This window comes from Solanum tuberosum, unplaced genomic scaffold (genome assembly GCF_000226075.1).
Source record: "Solanum tuberosum cultivar DM 1-3 516 R44 unplaced genomic scaffold, SolTub_3.0 scf00096, whole genome shotgun sequence".
NCBI classification, from domain to species: domain Eukaryota; kingdom Viridiplantae; phylum Streptophyta; class Magnoliopsida; order Solanales; family Solanaceae; genus Solanum; species Solanum tuberosum.
Window position 1 is genome coordinate 378,829 of NW_006239025.1, and position 20,168 is coordinate 398,996.

The following is a 20,168-nucleotide window of genomic DNA, read 5'->3' on the forward strand; positions in this document are numbered from 1 at the left end:
GTCTCGATAGAAATTACAATTTCGAGAAAGTGCTTTGACAATAGGTAAATGGGGTGAAGAAATTGAAAATCAATCCTTCCTCTACACTCACTCGATTCCAGTTACTTGAAACATGTATACAACACGAATACTTAAGAGTGAACTAAGATGCCAAACACATAGGACCTATTGAGACCATATACTAGTAGAGAAAGAGCAGAAGTTCCGTTCCTCAACAAAGTGTTCACTACTTTTTCGCGAGTTCCATTCGATCTGATATATATTGGATGAATAGAAATCATGCAAGCTAGTCTTTGAAAATGGAACTATGAAAACATCAATCTCCAACAATAGTTCACACAAGATAAAACTATTACCATCTCAATACAAGAAGAACAAGAAGACTAGTTGACACTAATCATAAGTCAGAACACGCAGAAAGTAGATAAGAGCTGCATATTGTGATTCAATTGGCTCTACTTTTTGACAATTGATCAACTCCCAACCTACTTTTTATTATGTTAATGTTACACAATACATGGAAGATGTTTATAGAATAACACATTCCATCTTTAGATCTCCGAAAATGATTTGACTGTCCTGAACCTGTGATTATCTGGAAGAGGTCCGTTTCCAGGTCTGATGGAGATTATCACATCCAAACCTGAAGGAGGAGAAAGGGCAACAATGTTAGTGAAGCATATGCACATCTTTTTGGTGAAGTATAGCTTTTAGTATAAGAAACATCACACAGGCTACAGCCGCACAAATTTGTCTAGATGAGCTCCTAGTTGTTGGGATTGAGAGGAGGAATCACACCAAAATGGAAGTTCTAACATCCTAAATTGGCAACACAGTTGTTGGCCAAGCTACTTTTTTTTTAATAACTGAGAAATCCCCCAAGGCATTGGCACATGGTTTGGAACTCGGAGTCGGTGGATAATGCACACATCCCTCTTTCTTTCTCCACTTAAAACCAACCTACTTTTTCAGCTAGTATTTGGTTTCAATTGAAGAGTGAGAAAGCTAACAAATATCAAATATAGAGTTGTTTTCATACAAAATGAGCATGACATTACCTGCTGCCTTTGCAGCTGTGACTTCTTGATAGACATCTGTCACAAACAAAATCTCTGATGGATTATCTACCCCCAACGACGCTGTAATTTCTGCATAACTTTTTGTTTCTCTCTTGTTGCTACAACAGGAGAAGACAGATGAATTACTTCAAATGACAAAAAGGACCAAAATAAGAAAACCCACTGAAAGGTAGAAATTTACCCCACTGTTGTATCGAAAAACCCATAGAGAAATTTTCTCAGGTCTCCGTGTTTTGTGTGACCAAACAGAAGCCTCTGTGCCAATCTGCTGCCGCTTGAGTATATGTACACCTGAGAGAAAAAAACTAGTTAATCTGACTAGAAGATGGAGCTTATAGACTTCAGCATTACCTCTTTCTGATAATGAAGAAGAAAAAGAAAACATTTAAACCACACAGGACGCTGGAGTATTTCAAGAAGAAATAGAGCTACTGTTTCGATGATCATAATTGTTTTCATTTGCAACAAAATTTGGATACAACTAGTGAACTCTCGCTTACTAAAATGAGGAATGCAGTGTACGGAAAAAAGGGACAGATGAAACCTTGATGCCTAAAGCAGTCCATTTCTCAAGAGCTGCAGGTACATCATCAAAAACAAGTCCCTCTAACTCATTGTTCTGGAACCCAGTTTGCCAAATATGTCCCTGAGTATTAGAATATGAAGTAAAGAATGAACTGTAAGCAACTATTAGATGAAACTGTATAACATTTATATCTATTTGAGGGGCCTAGGTGAAATTTCACCACCACTGTCCTCACCTGTAACTCTTTCAAGGCAGTAATCTTGCGGTCAGCTTTAATCATTGCCTCAACATTAGCGACCAAAGCTGCAATTACCTCCATTTTCCCAGCATCATCAGCTGGGATACACACAGCACCAGCAACACCATTTTCCAGGTCTTGTTGCACCTGAAAGAACATCACAAAGGAGGTAAGATTAAAAAATAAAAAAACCAGCACAACGGATCTGTACTGTTTTATACTTTTTAAATTTGAAAGCAGACAGTTGTATGTGAAAAACACCGAATGATGACCTAGTAAGGAGAAGAAACTAGAGCATCTTGTGTGTTAATGGACTCAATGTATGAGAAACCACACATCTGCACTGTGACCCTGTAATGAACACCCTCAAATTGGATCAGGATTAGCTTCCGCTTTTCCAAACTCATGCCAGACACCCACCTACAAAACTCTCCTCCCCCCTCCCCCCACACCTTTCTTCTCAGCAATCTACAAACAAGATGACCCCTATCTGATATATTTGACATTTCTTAATGTCCTTTCAAGCATCACTTGACACTTTACACTGGTTTCAGAGAAAGACAAAGCATAGTAAACATAGCTCCAGCAATCAAATTCTGAATAGAAGTATGTATGATTGCGTGCAAAGGTCAAAGACACAATATGCTAATTAGTGTTTATGAAAAGAACTTTTATCTTGCTATCAGAAAATTCAAATAGGTGGTGCTGATGTAAATTGTAACGAGTGTTTAATGTTATCTAACATGAAATTCATGAGACCACATGAGCAACTGATCCAATAGGAAAAGTTTTACATATAAAAGTAGGCAAATTTGGTAATTGAAACAGAAAATATTCCTATAAAAAATCAGCATCACGGCATTACCAAGAAGAAATGTAGTGATAGTTTTTTTTCTTTAACTCATATGAATTACGATGCATTAAATGCCAAATGTGGACACTTCTAATCCATCCATTAACACGCCAAGGAAAACAAGACAAATGACTAAATTGTGGATAACACTTCTGTGGGCCATTTGGCAGAACTTATTCAGCAGCTCCAAGGAGGTTGGATGTCATTCCTAGCCTCGCACAACCTTAGCAATCCAGATTTGGATTTCTCATAAGCTTTTCAGGTTTGTTACAGTTACACCCAAAAATTCTGTTAAACCTTCCTAATGTTCTCCAAAACAGACATACCATTACGACATAATAACATCTCACCACAAATTTTTCCAAGAAAAATGCTCAACTCTTTTGAAAACCTTTTTCACAAAGCTATTTTCTCTGTAAGTTTACTTACTTGAGCGCGTAATAACTTAATATCCTGTTTAGTTTCTGCTGAATCATATGTTGCATCCAAATGTCTCCCAACATTATTACGTGCATAAGGGAATAGAACATCAGTAACAAATGATATTGGGGTAGTGGTTCCTTCGATATCCAAAACGATGCACCGCTGCAAGAAAGTATAAATATCACAATGCAGACAACAATAAGAACTCAATGGAAACACCTACGGCACATAAACGTAAATCTTTAGATTTCAAGAAAGTAAGAGAATAGTCTAAACTGTTGAGGTGCTTACCCTTGATGGCTTTATGCTGTCATTTGGAGCAAGTGCAGATATTTTTGCATTCTGAATGGGACCATGAGCTGGTGTTGTCCAGTCAATTCCTAATTGATGAAGTTTAATTGCAGCATCAAAGAGGTAGTGGTAGCACTCAGACTGGAAGATAGTATGTCAGTTAGAAGAGTGCCAAATGAAACATACATCTCAGATACATTAAACTAATTGATCTGAAGACTGTTTCCATATGTACATTCTTAAGTAGACTACAAGATGTACATAGAAACTCCTTCAGAGGTCATCCTTAACTTACTAACACAAGTTAAGTTAATCTTATTAGTTCTAAAATCTGCTACCTAACCATATCAAACCCTCCCCTCCCCTCCTGATATAATTCATGACACAAACCTGTGTTTTAGCGCTGATCCAAGAATCTCCCCATACATATATACCATGGTTGCGGACCAACACAGCTGTTGTTTTTGGGTAAGCTTTGATCTGTTCAACATGGAAAAAAGTTCAATACTTTCATAGAGATGTGTCACTCAAAGGATAGAATCATCAGGTTTTGGTGATCATAGCCACAAGACATTGAATTTGCAAGTGGAAACTGTTAGCACAATGTTTGGTGATCATAGTCAAACAAAAACAGGAATGGAGTTGATGTACTTATAGAAGTTCCAGTAAAAGCATCTAAAAACTAAGTTAAAGCAGCACTAAAAAACTAAACAAGCGCAGATGCACAATGGAAGGGTGTGACTTTTAGAAGAGGGAGACACATACAGCTTCAGCAAGAGATTCTGTGAGTTCTCTCTCATATGCAGTGTTCTCTATGATAGGAACCACAAGTTCGTCATAGTAACCATGCCCTTGAATTCCTTTTATCATTTCCATATGAGTGATCTGTCAATCAAAGCAACAAAGAATAGTGAATAAGATGAAAAATAACAACAGAGTTCAGTAATTTACAATGAGGAATTAAATCTTTAAAATATTATCAATTGAGCTAGGGGACTTACGTGGAGGATATAGAGACAATAGCAACTCTATACATTGGTAAAAAGAAAGTTCAAATGAAAATTATATCAAGGGATCAATCAATTATGCCTCAATTCCAAACTAGTTGTGTCGGCTACATGAAGTAACTACATAAATAAATATATAAAGAAAGTCTCACCTATACAGTGGCAGGCAAAGGGAAGATGCATTAGGATTACACTTCTTATAATGTAAGGAAAAGCAAAGTATCTCTAGTCTATGTTGCTCGGACTCTTCAAAAATGTCAACCGGTGCGTGTCCGATTCGCCAAAAGTAGTGTATTTTTGGAGAATCCGACACGGGTGCGGCATCAAAAGTGAAGAGTCCACGCAACTAAGTCTCTAGTTGAAAGAAAATCCATACTCTCAAATAAAAAGCCAAGATATCAGTAGTCAGCATAATACACACTAAATTGAATGTTTGGAGCTCAGCATTGCCGAGTCTCTTTTTTCTTGATGACTCAAAAAGATATTATCGGAATCACATCAAGATGGTGTTAACTTCACAAAAGTTTGTAGCGTGTTTACCCGAAATTCTTTTGCTAGTGGATTGAGCATCGTTACAAGGCAGGATTCCATTCCATGACTGTGGATAACAGCACCAGCATTACGCATCTGATATGCCTGAGGAAAAAAGAAGAAGGAAGAAACTTACAATCTGCGGAGTAGAATAGTCAATCAAAAAGAAAAAGAGAATTCATTTATTAATAGATCAACTAATATGAGATCACACTCTCCATTCCAAAGAAGTCATGCTATATCTTAGTAACTGCAGGCTACAACACTAAAAATCCTGGGTCCTGGCTGTTACTAGATTATTTAGAGAGACAAAACAAATTCAAAAGATGGCAACAGAGAAATAATAACATGATACCGAGGTGAACCCGCGAGAAATGAAATATGCTAAGTTTGTTGAGCTAGACAAAAACAAAGAAAGGACTACAGATAACATAACGATTTCACTGAGAAAGAACAATCTACAATACAACAACAACATCCCAGTGTAATCTAATCCCACAAGTGGGGTATGTGGAGAGTAGTCAACCATACCCCTACGTTGGAAGGTAGTAAGGCTGTTTCCGATATTTCAAAATACACATGACTGCAAAACAATTATTCCCTGATAAAAATAACATGGTTTCCTGTTCAACTATGAACTTTAGACAGCTGAGAATAAACGCCAACTTCAATTATCTTCTGAATTTTAACCAAAAACAGCAATTCAACTTCCACTATACCTTAGTTCCACAACTTTTCAATAGGTAAAACTTAAATTTACAAAACTACAACAACTAGTATTTCATCAAAGATCATAGAAACTTTATACCTTCATAAAAAGAGGAGCACAATCAGAACACTTAGGAGGTTTATGAGGGGTAGGTTTAGCCACCGGCGCAGATAAAATAGACCCATCTGATGCCATAATATACATATCCTCGTCCACCATCCTTTCCTTTTGCACCCCTAACAAAAAACCCATCAACAAAAAACTCAAACAAACAAAACCCAAAAATTAAAAAGTTGGGTAGGATCGTAAATGGGTTCTTCTCACCAGAAGGAGACATAAGGATAAGTTGTTCGGATTTAGGAACGGATTCATCATGTACTTTAATGGTGATGCTGCCGCCGGTGCCGGAAACCCATCCCTGATTGTAGAAATGACGGCAGAGCTCAGCGATTAAGGACTTGGTCTCTTTGACCTTGTCACCTTCCAAATATGCTTGACTGGTAGTCGCCATTTTCAGAGCTCCGTTTACAGTCAATTGGGTTGCTGATGCCGCAGCCATATTTGCTTTATTATGAAGAGAGAGGGAATAGATTCTTTTTCGGGATTTTGAGATTAGTTCGTTTGGCCATGAAAACAAAAAATTATTCGAATTTTCAATAGTCAAAATACTCCACTTAATTAAATTTATTTTAGAAAGAGTATTATCTTAAAATAAATAATCGCATACCTAATTATATTATTAAAAATATTTTTCATTTTATGAAGTTAGAGTTGAAGATCAAAGTTATATTTGAGTATAACTTTTGAAAATAATGTTTAGTTGTTTAAATGTACTTTTCCTTTAAAAAACATGAAATTTGATTTAAACATGAAATATATTTTAAATAGGATTTAATTTTATAAGAATAAAAAATATAGGATGAATTTGAAAGAAGTGAAAATAAGGTTTTGGGTGTTTTTCAAGTTTCAAATATAGCTTTAAGTTGCAGTTGGAATTTTCGTGATCAAATGCTCATTACCAAATAAAGTGAAGAAAAGAATGAAAAATTCTTATGCCCGAACGAGTCTTAAATTATTGAAGATGTACATATATATCATACTAGTTTAGTTCAATATGGGATAAGTTGGAATATCTCATTAAATTTGGGATTATGGGTAATAATTGGGTAGTTGATTGGAGTTAAAATAACTATTATTATTTGATATATGCATTAATCAGGTAAGATTTAGTTATTTAAATATTAATTATTCAATCTTCTTTTTGTATTAAACAACATATAGATTGTTTAGTTATTCGAGTTTTAAATTGTAAATCAAATATCATATTATTAAAGTATCTTGAATATTTTATACATAACAAAAAAATGTTAGTATTAAATAAGTAAACATAATATTATTATTATTATTTATGGAAGATTTAATAATGAATAAATTAGCTCCTGACCATCTATAACCCCTAAATTCAATAACTTGGAACTGAGAAGTATTTTTTTTTCTTATTGATTTCACAAATAATACTAGAAAAAAGGAATTGACATGATGATCTATGTTTCACGTGTGGAATTATTAGATTGATTTAGAAAATAATTGTAGTATCATATAAAGTAGTAACTATTGTAATTAGAGTGGTTAGGGTTCAATTTGATGGAGATCAGAGATTGATTCTCTAATAAAATTACAAAAAATTGGAATACAATAATGATAGGTGGTTATTGAATTTTCATGGTGCAGTCGATGAATTTGTTTTTTTCTTAAGCGGCGTCCTAAGCGATATGCATAAAATTAGTTAAACTTTCTTACAAATATCACATAGAAAATGAAAAACACAAAACAAAACAAAAAATAATAATAAGGTAGTTACTAGGTTAGGTGAGTATATATAAAAGGGATCTACTTAAATAAAAGGCACATTATTTATGGGCCTAAATGCATCAGCTCATCCAAATTGCGTGCGCTTCCTACAAACGTTTTTCACGGCGTGGGTCATGTGGCACAAGACTTGTTACATCAGGGCGGACCTACATAGGATTAACTCGATTTATGTAAATCCATTTCATTGAAAATAACACTATATATATATATATATATTCAATGAATTTTTGAAGTTATATATGTATATATTAAATTTTGACTCCATTTATACAAGTACAACACTAAACTAGCAGTAAAGGGGTTCAAATTTTTCCAACAAACCTGAATTTTAATATGGTTATCAACATTTAAGCCTCAATTCATTATCGAATATTTAAAAATCTATATTTATTTTTTATATCTTGAACCTACTTAGTAAAAATTTTGAGTCTGCCACTGTGATATTGTCACGGAGCGAGAGGGCAACATTTGCACCATTTTGTTATATATCATATTGGTGTTGTGGATTCATGTACCCTATTTTTAGGATATAAATTTGCCCTGCAAGGGCGGAATTAGAAGATGGGGAAGGGTCATCCATTTTGCGTATCAAAGTGAAAGAAATTTTTTGATCTTATGATCTTAAACTTAAGATATTTAGAATGTATCAAAATGACATTCAAAGAAATGTTATATGAAAAGATAGAATTAAACAATTGCCAAAAAAGAAAAAAGACATTCTTTTTCAAACATATTAAAAAAAGAAAGTACGATTAACAAATTAAAACATATGAATATTACGTATCAAATTAAAAAATGAAGAAGAAATATACGGAGAATCTGTAAATATATTATTTCACCAATTTACAAATTCTTCACCATCAATGAATCATCTTCAAATGATGGCACAAAAGTACACAATGTAAACATCATGAAAGGAAGTTAAAATAATATATAGAATGGACAAACAAAAGATTCTTATGAGCAAATTTATATCCATTCCATGTTTATGTTAGTGTGTGTGTATATATATATATATATATATATATTGTCGCAATAAAAGACGAAATGTTCACCGAGTATTAATTAGTTTATATTATTTTATATTTTTGCGATGATCGCAAAACATCATTTTTATTCCATGGTTGCATGGTACATTCATAATGTACCACGCAACTGGAATAAAACGTAACATTTTTAACGACGTTGGCATCTGGTGATTTTGCTGCAGCCGCGTCTATAAGGCCGAATCTTCTGCATGCGGGTGCACTGGTAGTAAGATGCGCCACGTCGGTCACAGGGGATGGCGTTCTTCGACATCGCCCTGTAACTGATGTGGTCCCGACTATTGAGGGCCCTACGGGCTGACTCTGTCGGCATCATCATTTCTTCATCATCAAACAATGTGTCCCCGATACGACCTGCAGTCATCAATTCATCAAGGCCACCACCAGAACTGTGGCCGAGTGTATTGACTACAGGGTCGTTGAAGTAGGAGGAGGAGGACAACGAGGACTCTGCAACCATGGCGAATGCCAGGGTGGCAAGGAGCATGAAAACAAAGATTGGTCGAGTGGCCATCTTGAGGAATTGATGTGAGTAATGCGACTCTTGTTGTTTGTTTGTTTAATTTTATATTTTTGTGAGATTTTTTTTTTGTTGTTTTTGCCCTTCCTTTAGAATGAAAACATGAGGGGAAAAGGAGGATAAAAGGATGGGTGAAATGTGAAAGTGAAATGAAGAAGAAATAAGGTAAACCTTATTGTGGAGACACGAGGAATGGTTTGTGGTGGAGATTTTTTAGGTTAAAAACTTGTGGTTTGTGGCATTTGAATTTTTTGTGACAAAGAGTAATTCACGTATTTACGTACATAATAAGAAGTTATGGTGCATATATGCATCATGGTTTCTCAATATGCAATTTGTTTGATTATTGCATTTTTGTGCAATGATAATTTATTTTAATTATTACTCCTTCCGTCTCATATTAGATGGACAATTTCTATTTTACACGATAGTTAAGAAATCATTAATAGTTTGATCAATTTTACTATTTTGCCTTTTTTTCATATTAATTAGCCTCTTGAAAAAAGAAATAAATTTCCAAAGGTCATATTAATTGTAGGAGTAAAATGAGAAAAATTAATTAATTCTATCCTGATTTAATAAGTGATCAGGTAATATGGGACAAATAATGTTCATCATGGGTCGGAGGAAGTAGTGATGGAGCACCGTAGCATTTACTAGTGTATTTGTCAAGTCTGTCTTTTTAAATTATTATTTTTTGAGTCAAGGAATTATCGGATATAACATTTCTATCTCACGAGTCATAAAAGTAAGATCTACGTACACCTTGTTTTTCTCACACCATATTTATAAAATTACACTGAATATATTGTTCTTGTTTCTCTTTTTCATTTTTCATTTTTCCTTTTTCTTGGTTGACATCCAATGTTGTATTATTTTTTGCATGTGGAATTATGGATGTAAATTTGGAATGTAACTAACTAATATTTCCTTTTTTACTTGTTTGTCAGACTGTGAAATTAGGAAAACCATGCCAAAGCCTATTATCCCCCATACTTGTCCGACAAGAACAATTAATAAGAATTGGTTCAATATACTAATGATTTATAATAATTTGAATAGGAGAAAAAAGAACTAAAAAAATGTGAAAATAAATCTTAGATTTTTATTTTTTTACCTCAGAAGTCGCAACTAGTCCAAATGAAAAAAATAAGAAGAAGAGGATGGCATGATATTTATTGGGCCATATTAGATCATACTTAGGTTAGCCCATTATACTTGACCCACACACGAAGAAGGAAAGCGCACACGGAATAATACATAAACGTGTTTTTTTTAAACTTTGCCTTAATTATTATTTATGTCTTCGAATTTTGGGTTTGTACTAATAGACACTTAAATTTGTATAAAATTAAATAAATAGACATAAATGTCCTGCGTAGCATCTTACATTACAATTTATGTTCTACGTGTACATGACGTCCTATGTATATTGTCACGTAGAATGTATGTATCTACTTGTTCAATATTATACTAGATTTAGTGTCTACTTATGTATACTCAAAGTTGAATGGCATAGATGTTAGCTAAAGTGAAGTTAAATGACATATTTATGTATTATGATTTTGCACAAATATCCTTATTTGGGATGATTAAATTTTGCTCTTAAAATTTAATTATTTTTAATTCTGTGATAATCATAATATAACAATGACTTAAATGTCATAACATATTTCCTACATCACTTATGTTGAACGAGAGATAAGAGCTTAATTTCAGAACCCACAAATTATGCCATAAGAGGCATATCTTGATTCTTACGTAACTTATGTTGAGCACGATAAACGTTTAGTTTAGAACCCACAAGTTATATATCGTTAGACGCATAAGAATATGATTTTCTTGATATACTAAGAGTGACAAATAAAAATAAAGTATTTTTAGTATACTGAATAAGTAAAAGCAAACATAACTACGAAAAATTAGTTTCTTAATAAAAATGTCAAGTCGAGCCGACTAAAATGAACGAAGCTACTAAATCATTGAACGTAGCTTTGGAGCATTGCTCTCAATCAATGTTTTGGGATTTGCTAATGTTCCCTCCTTTAATTGAACGTAGTTTTAAAGGTAATTAATCACGATCAATATTTAGGGATTTACAACTTTGCACACCTTTTTAGTTTCTCGATCATGGTAATTCACTAATTAAGCCTTGTTTATGTCTTTTTGACAAATCTAAGTACGAAATACTCCAAGTAATATGTTTCAAGTTTTTTGCGTTAATTTCTTAAATATCATAAGCTATATCAATATTTTTACACTACCACCGTAGTTCAATAATAACAAGTTAGTCGAATAAATCCAATCAAGTAACTTTCGATGTGATATAACTATACATTGTATATAAACATTTCTTCATAAATTAAACATCATTTTTGTTAAGTTAACACTTATTTTGAAACGAGGGAATAAAAACTTTTAGTGTGATATGGGGATAAAAAAGTGATGACTTTTTTTTTTTCAAAAAAATTAATTTTATATAATTTTCAATAGTTAAGTGAACATTTGAACAATTTACTCCATAACAAGTGTGACTATATTGAATACCTAGCTATTTAATTAAAGGTAAGCCAATAAATTAAAGGGTGCTTCACAAACAACATCTCTCCGGGTAAAGCCAATAAATTATGGGAATAATCTTTTCTTACAAAAATATGTCCAAGCTAAAAACACAGACTAATATGAAAAGAAAGATTAGGTTAATATGTTAAAAGGGAAAGAGTAAATCAGAGGAAAATTAGAGTATACTTTCATATATTAAAAGTTCATGTAACACACAAAATTAAACAAAAGATAACAACTAAACACCCCAATACAACTGTAATTCAAGTAATCAAAATTAACTAACACAAAAAGAAAGAAGAAAACCAAATTAAGTATAACTATAATTAATTTCTATGTTAAATTATTAATCCCAAAATTAGAGTAAAAAAGAGTGACACTGTTGATATAGAAGGAGTAATTGATGCTTTCTCTGCTACTGATTCAGAACTGAGTGGTGAACTAGCTGGTGAATCAATGTCCGCCGGAATATTGTCGCCGGCGGTGGCCGGAGCAATACTTTCCGGTGGAGAATTCGTTCCCGATCGCGGCGTACTTGATGACGGAGAAGATGAAATTGGAGAAGATTCGTTGGATGATTTCGCTGTTGTCGGTGAAACGGTAGGTGAGGGTGCATCATGAGCCGTTGGAGATAGGCGTGAGCTAGGATTTGGAGATATTTTCGAAGTTGTTGGCGTTGGTGCGGTTTTGGGTGCATTAGCAATCGGGTTTAGGTGTGAGCGAGGACTGGAAGGAACATGTGAGGGTGCAGGTGTTGGCCCCGCTTTTATGGGTGCATGGGCTTTTGGGGTTGAGTGAGAACCAGAAGGTGCACGGGTAAAAAAAGGTGGGTTTGAAATAGTACCCCGAGGGACATTTGATGATTTTGGTGTTGGAGCCTTTACGGGTGCATGAGCTTTTGGAGATGATTGAGATGGAGCTTTACTGGGTGCATGAGCCGTAGAAGGTGGGTGTGAACTAGTACCCCGAGGAACATTTGATGATACTGGTGTTGGAGCCTTTACGGGTGCATGTGATGACTCAGATGGAGCTTTTCCTGGTGCATGAGCCGTAGAAGGTGGGTGTGAATTAGTACCTCGAGGAACATTGGATATCGGTGTTGGTGCTTTTACAGGTGCATGAGCTTTTGGAGATGAGTGAGAACCATCAGGTGCATGTGATGACCCGGATGGAGCTTTTCCAGGTGCATGTGCCATAGGAGTTAAACCAGTACCTCGAGGCACATACGACACTGGAGTTGGCGCCTCGACAGGTGCTTGAGCAGTTGGAGATGAGTGGGAACCAGCGGGCACAAGTGACACCCCAGTTGGAGCTTTTCCAGGTGCACGAGCTGTCAAAAGAACAGAGTTGATATAAGTAATGTTCATGTGAGTGCTATTTGGGGAAATATAAGCGAATTTATTTCAGGATCGAACAAAGCCTTAATATATTGTAAATTGACATTTAGTCATTTCTCATAAAAGGCCTAAATTTATAGAATTGAAAGAAGTCTATAAACGATCTAGCTAACGGAAGGTGAGTGGGAACCAATACCTCGATCCACATTTGATGATGTCGGTGTTGGTGCCTTACCAGGAGCATGAACTATTGGAGATTGGTGAGAACCAGCAGGAACAGGTGATGCCCCGGTTGGAGTCTTTGCTGGTGCATGAGCTGCTGGAGATAGGTGTGAACTTGGACTTGGAGACACATGTGATAATGCAGGTGTTTGAGCCTTTTCGGGTGCATGTGTTGTTGGAGATAAGTGGGACCCAGTAGGGGCAAGCGACGCACCACTTGGAGCGTTTCCTGGTGCATGAGTTTCAGGAGATAGGTGTGAACCACTACTCGAAGGCACATTAGCTAATGTTGGTGACAGAGCCGTTGGAGCTAAATGGGAACCGGAAGGCACATGGGATGATGACGGTGTTGGAGCCTTTATGGGAGAGTGATGTGTACTAGCTCTTGGAACCCCATGGGACGACTCTAGTGTTGGAGCCATCCCTGGTGCATGTGTTGTTTGAGGTGGATCGGAAATAATACCTCGAGGCACATGCACCGGTGTTGGTGCCTTTCCAGGTGCATGGCCCGTACTAGATGAGTGAGAATCTGTAGGGGCAGGTGACAACCCGAATATTGGATCCTCTTCGGGTGCACTAGATACTGGAGATAAGTGAGAACTAGTAGAACCAGGCGAGGCCAACGTTGGAGCCACCCCTGGTGAATGACTTATTTGAGGTGAGTCTGAACTAGTACCCCGAGGAACATGCACCGGTACAGGGCCAGGTGACACCCCAATTGGAGCCTTTTCTGGTGCATGTGCCTTCGGAGATAAGTGAGAACCAACAGGAGCAAGTGATGGTACCGGAGTTGAAGGAGGCAGCATCATACCAGCAACAACAATAACAAACTTTTGTCCTTCTTTACACTTATCCTTATTACCACTAACAAAATAAAAACTACCTGAACGATCAAATTCAAAAACAGAGTTTTCATCTTCCATTTTCTTGATCGGATGTTCTATATTGCACTTGTCATAATCATCTTTATTTACCTCCAACACCAGATCTGATCCTTTCTTATTCTTAAACACTGTGTCACACATACAAACACGAAGAAAAAAAAACGAACAATTACAAAGATCAATTCATGAAATCTTGTCATATAAACAAATTAAACAGATTAACATAGGATGATGATACTTACAAAGAGTGTCATTAACTTGAATTCTCATTAGTTGAGACCAGTGATCGAACGATTCAAGAGGGTTAGCAATCCAATCATCTACGCCACCAAGTTCGAATTGATAAGCATTCAAAGAGCTAGACCAAAAAATCAGCAGTAGGACTAATATTGGAACATGTCTATGTAGAGCCATGGAAAGTTTAAGTTTTCTTCAGTTTCAAAATGTGCAAGAGATTTTCTTACTATGATATTTTAATAACTGTATAGATACAGAAAATGTCACAAAAACACATAGAAATAAAGAAGGGGGACAAATGAAATGGACAAGAAACTGAAATTAGTGAAGAAGTGAGAGGAAAATGAAACTGAAATGAAGGTTTCAGGGCGAATATGTTGTTATATATAGTCTATATGAAATTGACTGTATGTGTTTGATATAAAGCACATGGATAAAGGTAACGTACTAATGGTATTAGGGAATTTAATTTAATTAAGGTTGATTGTTAGCTTTTACTTTAATATTACTATGGCCAAATTGATTTTTAATACAATGGCCCCAACTTAAGGAACAGTTTCACGTACACACCACCCTCTCTAGATCCAACTTGTGGGATTACATTGGGTTTGTTGTCGTTGGCACCAACTTGGATCATTATTAGTTGCAGGATGTAATACAAAAATGAGGGAGGAATTGGCAACAAGTCTAGACTTGCCACAACAGAAGGTATGCAATAAGATGAGAACAAATTACACTGTCATTTTTTTTTCTCTTTTATTGAATTGTAAGGAGAGTGTTTCAACAAGTTGTAATTTGTTTCATAAATTCCAAGGGCAAGGAGTTCAGAGTCGAGGCGATCCTCCTGTTTTCGCAGCAGCATCACGGTAGTCATATACTCCAACGCCTCGTTTTTTACCAAGCCTACCAGCATCAACATACTGCACAAGGAGAGGGCATGGGGCATATTTATCATCCCCTAGACCAGCTTGAAGAACTTTCATGATTGACAAACAAACATCCAGTCCGATAAAATCTGCAAGTTCCAGAGGACCCATAGGATGGTTGGTTCCTAGTTTCATTCCTGTATCGATATCTTCTTTTGTTGCAACACCAGTGTACAGTGTATGAAAGGCTTCGTTTATCATAGGCATCAAAATTCGGTTTACTATGAAGCCAGAGTAATCCTGAGAGCAGATAACTGTCTTACCAAACCTGCAAATAATAGATAAATCAGAAAGTAGTTTATGTAGAGATACTATAGATGTCAAACAATCTCAAATCTGGAGATAGGGACATAACAAAGACCACTTTCTCCTTTTTTCGGCTACATCTATCAACCACTAAACAGGGACACATTTGGCCCAAGCACAACAGCCTTCATGAAGAAAACAGTTCTTTTAAGATACATTTGGGCCAAACGATTTAGGAGAGAGTTTTAATCATTTCTGTAAAGGTGAAGCTTTGCAGCTACAGAATGAGAGATTGTTTTTGGGGGCAGTGAAACGTTGGGAAATATTATACCCACAAGGCATGTAGATTATATATGACTGTCGTATCTGAAAGCGTAAGCATTCATGACAGAAAATTTCTAACTGTTGAGGAGACATGCATATCTATTTAAATCCTAGTTGCAGGGTTTTCCTATCAGTCACCTCTCTGCCAGGCATTTAGTGGCACAATATGTGTCTTCTGATGTATCTGCACCACGGATAATTTCAACCAGCTTCATAATCGGTGGAGGATTCATGAAGTGCATGCCAATCACCTGTCCATGAAAACATAACACACACACACACACAAAAAGAGAAGAGATATATGAGCAGTGAATAGAGACTTGAAGCAGTTGATGGATTCATGTAACTAGAATTTACATAAAAGAGGCACAGAGATAGATAGACAGAGCACATTGGGAAAGGCAAATGACTACAAGTGCCTGATTCTGTTCTATATCTAACTTGAACTAAAACCTTTTTCTTCTTCAAACCATCACTTGAGAAATACTGTTCCCTATCCATTATTGTGACCGCTGCTCCTCAAACATATTTCTTTACCCTTATTCACATCAACCGACATTCCAATATTTCTTTTTAGCAGCCACTAAAAAGTTTTGTTAGTCCCTTGTCTTCTGGTTAGCAGTGAGGAGCCTTACACCTTCAACCTTACCACCCATTTCATTGACCTGATGAACGATAATTCCCTCACCTTACCAATATTCTATATGTTTTTACAGATGATGACTAGTAAAGATGGGACATACACACTAAAGCAACCATAATACAACCACAAGAAATCCTACCAGTTCGGGCAAGAGTGCCTAGATATTGAGATTCCGAAAGTCTAAAAGGAAAGACAACAAGATATAGATAAAGCAAGACTAGTGCAATTGTTTGAATCTTGGCACTTTACTGAACTTTAGCACACATATTTGCATATCAATAAAGTTGTTCTATTTTCAATAAGTTTCATATGCCATCATTCAGTCTATAATTTATCAACAGCCAAGTGAAGCAAACCTGGGAAGGTCGGCTCGTTGCAGATGCTAGACGAGTAATGGAAATAGAGCTTGTATTAGAAGCCAAAATAGCAGAGCTCTTTACAATCTTATCCAAGTTAGCAAATAAAGTTTTCTTCACTTGTTCAGATTCCAGAATAGCCTCAACAACAATATCAACTGAATGTAAATCTTCCAAGCGCGATGAACAACAAAGACGCTTCACAGCATCCACACTCGTTGCCTGTTTTTATCATAGATCATCAAACACAAGAAAGAACTCATCACTGTTCACATTTCTTATAATCACTCCCAAATTAACCCTAAACAACACTTCCATAGAGTAAGTAGTACAACTTTTGGGAATCAAATGAGCTATTTTCACAAGAATTTTTCAACATTCCCAAAATTTGTGATATCATAAAATTTGAGGAGTCAATTCTGACCTTATATTCCGGAACTCCAAAACGTAAAATTCAAAGCAAGCAAAATCTTATTAAAAACGTAAAATTCAAAGCAAGCAATTTACAAAAGCTTTCAACTCAAATGGAAGGAGTAATAATACCTGAGAGATTTGTCCTTTGGTGAGGAGGCGTTGAATATTATTGGAAATAGATTTTTGGGCTTTAGTAAGGGCTTCAGAATCCAAATCGTAAAGCCAAACGTCGACGCCGTTGACGGCGGCGAGTTGAGCAATTCCGGCACCCATTTGGCCGGCGCCAACAACTCCGATCCTTGCTATATCGGCCATGCCTAAAAAAATTATTCAGATGATCACCAAAAAGCTACCTAAGTTAAAAATAATTTTGTTTTAAATATGTTACTGCAAGAGTACAAGTAGAGTCTTTTTCTTACATAATGAAAAATATTAAAAAGACAAAAATAATTTTAAAAAAATTATCCTATCTTGGGTGCACACCAAATATATATATATTTTTGGATAAATAAGATTTTCTATTATTATATTAGGAATAAATTAAGGATTGTTAAAATTTGATTTCCTTCTATTTTATGATTTATAGTAATGATAGAATAATTACTTTCCTTTGTAGCCTATAAATTACTGTAGAATATTTTCTTTCCTTCCAAGTATAGATTTTATATTAATTACATAAATTTAGTTTAATATAAAATTTATAAGAAAAAAATATATTCTTTTTATTTTTTTCTCTTTAATTACTTATAAATAGTGATATATTTTTCTATTTAAATCAACACTAAAATTAATGCAATGAGTTATCATTCCATCTTTCTTTAATTTTCTTTCTAATTTCTTCGATTTCATAACAAGTGTGGACTATTTCTAACTCCTTTTTCCCAAAATAATTTTTTATTTATTCTACTATAGGTAAGTCACTAACAAAAAAATATGATATGAAAAGAAATTAAAAAAAAAGGAAACTTTTGCATATAGACACTCAAAAATAGCCTAATTATGCTCCATAACTATAGTTTGTTAATTACGATTCGTAGCTACATGTTATAGGGAGGAGAGTGGCAAGCGAGACTGGGAGAGGGAGGAGAGAGGCGAGCGAGAGAGGGCAGATAGTGAGAGAGAGGTGAATTGTATATGTATATCGGTTAGATAATTATATATTATACATATGTATTTGTATATTCTTGCGAGTGAGATTGGGAGAGGGGGGGGAGAGGCGAGCGAGAGAGGAAAATAATTTGTATAATTCGCATCTCGTTTGTATAATTTTGTAGGTACGTTTGTATAATTAACGTGCTTTTGTATAATTGAGTAATATAAAGTCTGAAATTATACAAATATAATAAAACTCAAAATAACGAATGGATACAAACATAAACATATGAACTTTAGACAATTATACAAAATCCGAAAACTACACGTTTATACAAACTTTAAAAAGTTTTACACAAAAAAATTGAATGTATATGATGACAAAACTAAAAAACCAAAGGAAATCATCGTCATATACAAATAAACCATTGTATACAAATACAAATCAAACAAAGAATTGTTAGTTGTAAATTATACAAATATGGCGAATTATACATATGCAAACGTGGCTAATTATACAAACTCGAAGTCAGCCCACGTAATTAATGGTTAATGTTAGTCGCGAGTGGTAATTATAGCAAACTATAGCTATGATGAGTAATTAAATAGTATAAGTTTGCTTAACCGCGTAATTTTCTTTAAAAAAATGAAATTTGATAATCTAGAATATAAATTAGGTATTTTAAAATAACAAATTAAGATAAGCCATTCATATAACATTCAAACCAGATAATTTTTTGAAAATAAATTAGTTCCTCCACATATGTACAAGGTAAGAGACATATCTATTATTTTGTCGAAAATATTTAAATTTTTCACTAAACTTTTAATTTACCTCCTACAATCAAATAAAATATGAATAACTCGTTCTCCTCTCTTTATCTTTCAAGAGAAGGGGCACAAAGGAGAATAACAATTTATATTAGTTGAATGTGACGAGAATCATATAGTTCGAGAGCTAAATTGAGTTTTAAGGTTAGGTTAATGAGAGTTTTACTTTTAAAACAAAAGTGAAATTGTAAATTTTTAATCTTTTTTTTTAGACATAATACATAAATGTATTTAATTTGGTTTCACCTGATATTTATTTATATTATGTAACGTTAAATGTACACAAATAAACACTTAAATTTATATGAAGTTGAATAAATAGACATATGCGTTTTATGTAGGCTGTAACATTATACACGTAAGATGTCATGTAGGACGTGAACTGTCACACATAAAATACCATTTAGGACACGAATTGTCACACATAAGATACCATGTAGAACACGATTTATTGTATAAAAGACTTGTGTCTACTTGTTCAATTTTTTAATAATTTAAGTGTTTATTTATGCGAACCCAAAATTAGGGAACGTTTTAAATTTTCAAAATGGGAATTGAACTCCCGCCAACCTGAGTTCATTTTCCGCGCCAAAACCCCCCTGCTTAAAGCTCTGTCTTCTTCACTGAAAGAAAAACCCAGAGAAAAAATGGATGCCAAGAATCCCTCATCAGCAATATCTCGAACTTCCCATTTCCCTAAACCTCAAAGAAGAAACCAAAAGGAAGTTTATGTAAGAGCGATTGCAAACGAAGAAGGTAAATACGAAGTCTCTCCAACCAAATTTATGGACCTTTCGAGAGAAATTATGGTGGAAATTCTTTCAAGATTGCCAATTAAGTCCATTTTTCGCGTTAAAATGGTTTGTACAAATTTTTATGATATATTTTCTGACCCTTTATTCGTGTTAATGCATCACACTAGATCCCCTTTTCCCTGCATCTTATTTTCGAATTACCACTCTGTATATTCAATTCTTGAGCTCAAATCAGATTATGATT

General features: G+C 34.8%; 4 protein-coding genes across 4 annotated transcripts; all 4 read right to left on the reverse strand.

Annotated features, from left to right (window-relative positions):
* Window positions 1-292: 292 nt before the first annotated feature.
* LOC102592458 (probable bifunctional methylthioribulose-1-phosphate dehydratase/enolase-phosphatase E1 1) lies at window positions 293-6,276 on the reverse strand. The gene is made up of 12 exons (XM_006348198.2): window positions 5,982-6,276; window positions 5,757-5,893; window positions 4,958-5,053; window positions 4,176-4,295; window positions 3,801-3,890; window positions 3,411-3,551; window positions 3,126-3,281; window positions 1,841-1,990; window positions 1,624-1,725; window positions 1,261-1,370; window positions 1,059-1,177; window positions 293-643 (listed from the first exon to the last, which is right to left on the reverse strand). The coding sequence occupies exons 1-12, from the start codon at window positions 6,214-6,216 to the stop codon at window positions 552-554; spliced, it is 1,548 nt and encodes a 515-aa protein (XP_006348260.1). The 5' UTR covers window positions 6,217-6,276; the 3' UTR covers window positions 293-551.
* Window positions 6,277-8,705: 2,429 nt separating this feature from the next.
* LOC107060803 (protein RALF-like 22) lies at window positions 8,706-9,089 on the reverse strand. Its single transcript, XM_015309116.1, has one exon. It carries the CDS (start codon window positions 9,087-9,089, stop codon window positions 8,706-8,708), a length of 384 nt encoding a protein of 127 aa, XP_015164602.1.
* A 2,906-nt stretch (window positions 9,090-11,995) lies between these two features.
* Window positions 11,996-14,514, reverse strand: LOC102579533 (leucine-rich repeat extensin-like protein 5). Its single transcript, XM_006348329.1, has 3 exons — window positions 14,343-14,514; window positions 13,191-14,228; window positions 11,996-12,987 (listed from the first exon to the last, which is right to left on the reverse strand). Exons 1-3 carry the CDS (start codon window positions 14,512-14,514, stop codon window positions 11,996-11,998), a joined length of 2,202 nt encoding a protein of 733 aa, XP_006348391.1.
* A 487-nt stretch (window positions 14,515-15,001) lies between these two features.
* LOC102593138 (3-hydroxybutyryl-CoA dehydrogenase) lies at window positions 15,002-17,639 on the reverse strand. The gene is made up of 4 exons (XM_006348199.2): window positions 17,376-17,639; window positions 16,833-17,054; window positions 15,972-16,084; window positions 15,002-15,531 (listed from the first exon to the last, which is right to left on the reverse strand). Exons 1-4 carry the CDS (start codon window positions 17,559-17,561, stop codon window positions 15,162-15,164), a joined length of 891 nt encoding a protein of 296 aa, XP_006348261.1. The 5' UTR covers window positions 17,562-17,639; the 3' UTR covers window positions 15,002-15,161.
* Between the last annotated feature and the right edge of the window lie 2,529 nt (window positions 17,640-20,168).

Excerpts from the sequence above, each read along its gene's own strand:
- LOC102592458 (XM_006348198.2), bottom strand. The coding sequence starts at position 6,216 with ATGGCTGCGGCATCAGCAACCCAATTGACTGTAAACGGAGCTCTGAAA. Across the intron at positions 5,894-5,981 it reads TATCCTTATGTCTCCTTCTG|GGGTGCAAAAGGAAAGGATG; the intron begins GTGAGAAGAACC and ends GTTTTTTGTTAG. Across the intron at positions 5,054-5,756 it reads GTGCTCCTCTTTTTATGAAG|GCATATCAGATGCGTAATGC; the intron begins GTATAAAGTTTC and ends TTTTTTCCTCAG.
- LOC107060803 (XM_015309116.1), bottom strand. The coding sequence starts at position 9,089 with ATGGCCACTCGACCAATCTTTGTTTTCATGCTCCTTGCCACCCTGGCA.
- LOC102579533 (XM_006348329.1), bottom strand. The coding sequence starts at position 14,514 with ATGGCTCTACATAGACATGTTCCAATATTAGTCCTACTGCTGATTTTT. Across the intron at positions 14,229-14,342 it reads TCAAGTTAATGACACTCTTT|TGTTTAAGAATAAGAAAGGA; the intron begins GTAAGTATCATC and ends TGTGTGACACAG. Across the intron at positions 12,988-13,190 it reads ATCATCAAATGTGGATCGAG|CTCGTGCACCTGGAAAAGCT; the intron begins GTATTGGTTCCC and ends TTCTTTTGACAG.
- LOC102593138 (XM_006348199.2), bottom strand. The coding sequence starts at position 17,561 with ATGGCCGATATAGCAAGGATCGGAGTTGTTGGCGCCGGCCAAATGGGT. Across the intron at positions 17,055-17,375 it reads CCAAAGGACAAATCTCTCAG|GCAACGAGTGTGGATGCTGT; the intron begins GTATTATTACTC and ends TGATAAAAACAG. Across the intron at positions 15,532-15,971 it reads ACTAAATGCCTGGCAGAGAG|GTTTGGTAAGACAGTTATCT; the intron begins GTGACTGATAGG and ends TATTATTTGCAG.